This window comes from Frankliniella occidentalis, unplaced genomic scaffold (genome assembly GCF_000697945.3).
Source record: "Frankliniella occidentalis isolate FOCC.00 unplaced genomic scaffold, Focc_3.1 Scaffold84, whole genome shotgun sequence".
NCBI lineage: Eukaryota > Metazoa > Arthropoda > Insecta > Thysanoptera > Thripidae > Frankliniella > Frankliniella occidentalis.
This window is the reverse complement of record NW_026267213.1, coordinates 214,354-220,162: the sequence shown is the minus strand read 5'-3', so window position 1 is coordinate 220,162 and position 5,809 is coordinate 214,354. Positions and strand designations below refer to the sequence as shown.

Here is a 5,809-nt window from a genome sequence, read left to right as displayed (position 1 = left end):
ACATAACGTATATTCTCGATTCTCGGAGACACCTTGCCCGCCGCCCCGCCGTGTCTTACCGCCGCCCGCGTGTGCATCCTCCCTCGCTCATTCACTAGTCGCTGAACGGTAAATTGACTCGATAGAACCTCCTAAAATACGTATTTTCTTAACTCAAAATATGTGACGTAACGGTGTTCTAGGCCCCCCCTACCCTCCACGTCACACACCGTCACGTTTTGCCAAACCCCCCCCTCCCCTAAGCGCGTGACGTAATATGTGGACGACCCCTTATATTGGCGCTCGTGTCTGGTTTCCCTCAAAATTAAATAAATATGCGTCACCGCTAACCTTCAGATGCACTTTGAAGACGGCAGAATAACTTACGTTTACGGCCAGTCCTGACGTTGATCGCTCCGGCTGGGATTTTTAAATCATTGCCCCTGCATCAAAGACTACACCTAATTCAAAATATCAGACTTTCTTTTTCTACCGTTGCTTAGATCACAGTTTTCACACTTCTCCAAAAATGCCTTCTGCTTGGCGTTTGGCGTGGTCCTACCCAGGTAGGGGATCGAGTGACGTCTCGTGCGAGGCTACGTACCGGTGAGGCACTCGGGCGGACGGCGGGTTTGGTTTTCAAGAACAATGAGCAGTTCTGGAGGGCTATCACGGAGCAGGTTGCTTCGGCTCGCTTCTGCTCCCTCCCGGCCGGGTCGGAGCGGGAGCATTCGGCTCCGACCCGGCCCGACCGGGTCGGAAGCACTTCGGTTCGGGTCGGGTCGAGAACCAGCCTGGAGCAACTCGCTCCCTGATAGCCCATAGCAATTCGGTGCTCTCGGTAGCAGACAGTCGTGCGCGAGTTTCGGATCAGTGTTGAAGTTGAAGTTGTTGAAGTGAAGTCATCGGTTTAGCATTAGCATTGTATTTAGTAGCATTAGCGTTCTGTCGTTTCTCTCCACACTATGAATAATCGTCATCATCCATATCGCGCTCCTGCTCCGCAGCGTCCGGCTCCCGGATTGCCTCCACCACCTCGTGAGTCTCTACATTTTCAACCCGCTCGTGCGTTACACTGACACTGACTTTATTTCAAATATTCAGAAGGTGATAGAAAAGACGCGACCCCCCCGCAGTGGCATGCTCTTATGGATTTCATGGAACAGCCGGGCAACCATGTGCTCATTACCAGTGTCGGCGAGGGCCCTAATGGGAAAATAGACCTTATGACCAAATGGAACGCCGCTTCTGTCTATGTAAACCAGTTCGGGCCTGCCAAAAAGTCCGGAGATGGTTGGAAAGAGGTAAAGTTGCATGTGATTGACTAATATAGGTTATGGGTTTTTAGCCCGCCCTTCTGCTTTTAAAAAAGCATTAAAGCGGGCTTATGCAACCGCTCTCGTGTCCGTCTGTCTGTCTGTCTGTCTGTCTGTCCGTCGTCCGTGTAAGAGGAAGGAGATGAGCTAGAGGTCTGCAAATTTCAGGGTATCTTAGGGGTCACTCCTGGACAACGAAACGCCTGGTGCAAATCCTAGCAACCACCCCTAAGGGGGTGAAAGGGGGTAACAAAGAAATAGGGGTTGGTCCAAAAAGTAGAAAAAAAATATTTTTTTTATGGTCTCCTAAGGGGTAACTCGTGAAAGTAGAGCCCTTTGGGCGAAAATTTTGCCCGTTTGACGCTATCTTGAACCGTTTGGGCGCTAGAGTGCTTTTTTCGACGAAAATACGGCGAAAATGACCACGTTGCACATAAAGACGTACAAGGAGGCGTCCAATCGTAAAATGTCAGAGGAAGTACCCCCCCAAAACAACACGTTCTGAATCAAGAACTACCCTCGCATTAGCCGTATCTTTTACTGTTTCGGCCCTAGAGGTGGATATATTGAAAACAATGGCAGAAAGTCAAGTTATAAGACTCTTTGACAAACAATATACAATCTAAAAACTGCGCGGGTTAATTTTTTTTTTAATTTTTAAGCAAAGCAGAAGGGTGGGGTGTAGTCACGGTGTTGCCCCGTTACAGTCTTTTGTCATTTCCAAGGAGCAAATCTCTAGGGCCGCAGGCCCCCAGCCGAACGCTTTAGTTTACTCAAATATGCAAAGTAATTTACCGGTCACATTATTTATTTGATTATGCACTTCAGTAAATCGCGAGACTGAAATGGTCGGGCCGAAGGCCCGACCATCGCCGCCGGCAGGCCAAGCAGGCCCGGCCCCTGCCGAACGGAGTTGCCGGCGCAGCGAAGTGGAGCTGGCAACTCCGTTTGGCGGAAGGGCGGGCCTGCTTGTTATTATTAGTCATGTGATTGTTGTGTGGCTGTAAAATCGCTCTTCCCTCATGTGTCTAACTTGTCTCGTTTTTGCAGGCTTGGAAGGGTCTGCGCACCAGGTCCAAAACTAAGTACCACAGTGTAACCGGCCACAATCTTGGCACAGGTGGGGGCCCTGATGCAGCAACCCTCAAACTACTGTTAAACCCCGTCCAGCTCAGGGTTATAAATCTGCTCAGCAAATGTGCCCTTGATGGGGATGCCAGGGTGCCGGATGCATTGGCCGTTAGTCACTTTATTTGTTTCTGTTTTTAGCCCGCCCTTCTGCTTTTAAAAAAGCATTAAAGCGGGCTTATGCAACCGCTCTCGTGTCCGTCTGTCTGTCTGTCCGTCGTCCGTGTAAGAGGAAGGAGATGAGCTAGAGGTCTGCAAATTTCAGGGTATCTTAGGGATCACTCCTGGACAACGAAACGCCTGGTGCAAATCCTAGCAACCACCCCTAAGGGGGTGAAAGGGGGTAACAAAGAAATAGGGGTTGGTCCAAAAAGTAGAAAAAAAATATTTTTTTTATGGTCTCCTAAGAGGTAACTCGTGAAAGTAGAGCCCTTTGGGCGAAAATTTTGTCCGTTTGACGCTATCTTGAACCGTTTGGGCGCTAGAGTGCTTTTTTCGACGAAAATACGGCGAAAATGACCACGTTGCACATAAAGACGTACAAGGAGGCGTCCAATCGTAAAATGTCAGAGGAAGTACCCCCCCAAAACAACACGTTCTGAATCAAGAACTACCCTCGCATTAGCCGTATCTTTTACTGTTTCGGCCCTAGAGGTGGATATATTGAAAACAATGGCAGAAAGTCAAGTTATAAGACTCTTTGACAAACAATATACAATCTAAAAACTGCGTGGGTTAATTTTTTTTTTATTTTTTAAGCAAAGCAGAAGGGTGGGGTGTAGTCACGGTGTTGCCCCGTTACAGTCTTTTGTCATTTCCAAGGATCAAATCTATAGGGCCGCAGGCCCCCAGCCGAACGCTTTAGTTTACTCAAATATGCAAAGTAATTTACCGGTCACATTATTTATTTGATTATGCACTTCAGTAAATCGCGAGACTGAAATGGTCGGGCCGAAGGCCCGACCATCGCCGCCGGCAGGCCAAGCAGGCCCGGCCCCTGCCGAACGGAGTTGCCGGCGCAGCGAAGTGGAGCTGGCAACTCCGTTTGGCGGAAGGGCGGGCCTGCTTGTTTTAACATGTAGTGAAATGTCTTAGAGGGGCTTTATCTCCCTCAAAAGCATTTTTGGTACATTTGTCAATAAAATTAGTTACCATCCCTCTACCTACAGATCCTCAGCAACTAATTTTGTTGACAAATGAACCAAAAATGCTTTTGAGGAGATAAAAATCCCATTTAAATCTCAAGCAAACAATTTTCACAAAATTTCTAGTCAAAACCACTACATTTCTTTATATTTACTCTTTTTGTTGTCAGATTCAGATTGCCAACCCACCACCCCCACTAGTTCTCCTGGCTCAACCTGGGCTGCAACAACCCCCTGCAGGGCTCCAACCCCCTCCCCAACCTGAGCAAGTAGCAGGGCTTCTACCCCCTGGCCACCCTCAGCCAGTAGCAGGAATTCAACCCCCTGCCCACCATCAGCCAGTAGCAGGACTTCAACCCCCTGCCCACCCTCAGCCAATAGCAGGGCTCCAACCCCCTGCACACCCTCAGCCAGTAGCAGTGCTTCAAGCCCCTGCCCACCCTCAGCCAGTAGCAGGGCATCAACCCCCTGCCCACCCTCAGCCAGCAGCAGGGCTCCAACCCCCTGACCACCCTCAGCCAGCAGCAGGGTTCTCTCAAGTAATTCAACAGCTTGAGTTGCTCAATGAAAGTGTGTTGACACTTATAGATATTGTAAGATCAAGGAACCCCTACTCTACTGATCAGCCAGCACCCATTGAGGTGGATGGAGTAATAGATCTCAGTAAAATGAGATGAGTATTGTTTTTTTTTACTTGATAATGGACTGTTATAAGACTGATTTGTTTTTTACTTGATAATGGACTGTTATAAGACTGATTTGTTTTTGGAAATGAATTTCTCTTTTTATTTCTAGTTATTGACTGTTATTGAAAATGATCAGACTTATTTTTAGTTGATCACTGGCAACTGACAAAGTTTCAGGAAAATAAAAAGTTTACTGAATTATTTATGAATTTCAATAAAACTGTCCATTTAATAAATGCACTTTTATGTAAGATACAATACATAATGATAAAGATGAATAAGTCACACTTAAGTATTACAAAATTTAAATTTCAAATCCTCTGTACAATAATTTACTGTAAAAAACACACCTTACATAGAGAATGAAAATGAAGAATACAGTATTGGCAATTGTAATATTAAATCTAAATTTGAGAATAGATAAGAACACAGTACAGTTAATATGATGCACTCACTGGTGCTGCTGCTGGTGTCGTTGCTGTGCAACTTGCACTAAATGATTCCTATTCCTGTTAGCTTCAGCCAATTCATCTTCAAGTTCCTCAACCTCATGATCATCTACACTGTCATCCTCAGCAAAGGGCTCAGGATCCGCAACATTTCTTGCTCTTAAAAAATTGTGCAGCACAACACACGCCTGGGCAATCTTGCCAGCTTTGTCTGGCTGGTAGTGGAGCGACCTTTCCCAAAGCAGACACCGCCACCTCCCCTTCAACACACCAATGCACCTTTCTACACTGCTTCGTCCTCTGCAATGCAGTCGAGTGTAGCGCCATTCAGGGCTATCAGGAGCTGCCTCCAGGATGGGCTTCATAAGCCACGGCTCATGAGGGTAGGCACTATCTCCTGAAACAATAAATTAGTGTCAGGGGAAAAAACGCAATTTTAAGCAATATCTGTTTTGAAAGGAGTAATATTAACATGTTTCACTTGCCTAAGAGCCAACATGGTCCATCTCGGTATGCCTCCCTCATGGCATTTCTTATGGGTGTCCTGCGATATACCCAGGAATCATGAGCAGATCCAGGAAATTGAGCATTGAAATACAAAATATTTAGGTCAGCATCACAAACCTGAAACAGAATAGATAAACAATTCGTAACTACAAATAAATTATCACACTTTTTAAAATGACAATAGATACATGAATTAATTACTTACCACTAGTGTGTTGATGGCATAAAAACCCTTCCTAGATCGGTATATGTGCTTGGCTGGCTCATGAGGAGATGCCAGTCCAACCAGACTACCATCTACGTAACCCAACACTCCTGGGAAACCCCGTCTTGTATTCCTAAACAACATGTGGTAATTAAGTATAATGTATAATGACAAGGCGGTGGTAGAACATGGTAGTGCTCTGTCCGAAGTGCGAAAAAAAATATCAAAGAAACCTTCAGAAAACAAATTGAAGCATCAGTTCAGTGCACCAAGTGTGCTAACTGGTGGCACGCAGTGTGTGCAAACATAAATTTCAAGGATTTGGAGAAAACTGCCAAAACTTTTATGTAACCGGTGCACAGTGGGAGATTTAGGTTCAAAATCGCGACAAAAG

The 5,809-nt window shown here is 46.1% G+C and overlaps 1 protein-coding gene across 1 annotated transcript; it reads right to left on the bottom strand.

The window, feature by feature from the left end:
- Positions 1–4,554: 4,554 nt before the first annotated feature.
- On the bottom strand, positions 4,555–5,559 carry LOC113213944 (putative nuclease HARBI1). Its single transcript, XM_026433171.2, has 3 exons — positions 5,416–5,559; positions 5,189–5,327; positions 4,555–5,100 (listed from the first exon to the last, which is right to left on the bottom strand). Exons 1-3 carry the CDS (start codon positions 5,557–5,559, stop codon positions 4,706–4,708), a joined length of 678 nt encoding a protein of 225 aa, XP_026288956.1. The 3' UTR covers positions 4,555–4,705.
- Between the last annotated feature and the right edge of the window lie 250 nt (positions 5,560–5,809).

Bases quoted from the DNA above. Each gene is read 5' to 3' on its own strand.
- LOC113213944 (XM_026433171.2), bottom strand. From the start codon at position 5,559: ATGTTGTTTAGGAATACAAGACGGGGTTTCCCAGGAGTGTTGGGTTAC. The intron at 5,328-5,415 runs GTAAGTAATTAA...ATTCTGTTTCAG, and splicing joins ATGCCATCAACACACTAGTG to GTTTGTGATGCTGACCTAAA. The intron at 5,101-5,188 runs GCAAGTGAAACA...TTATTGTTTCAG, and splicing joins TGGACCATGTTGGCTCTTAG to GAGATAGTGCCTACCCTCAT.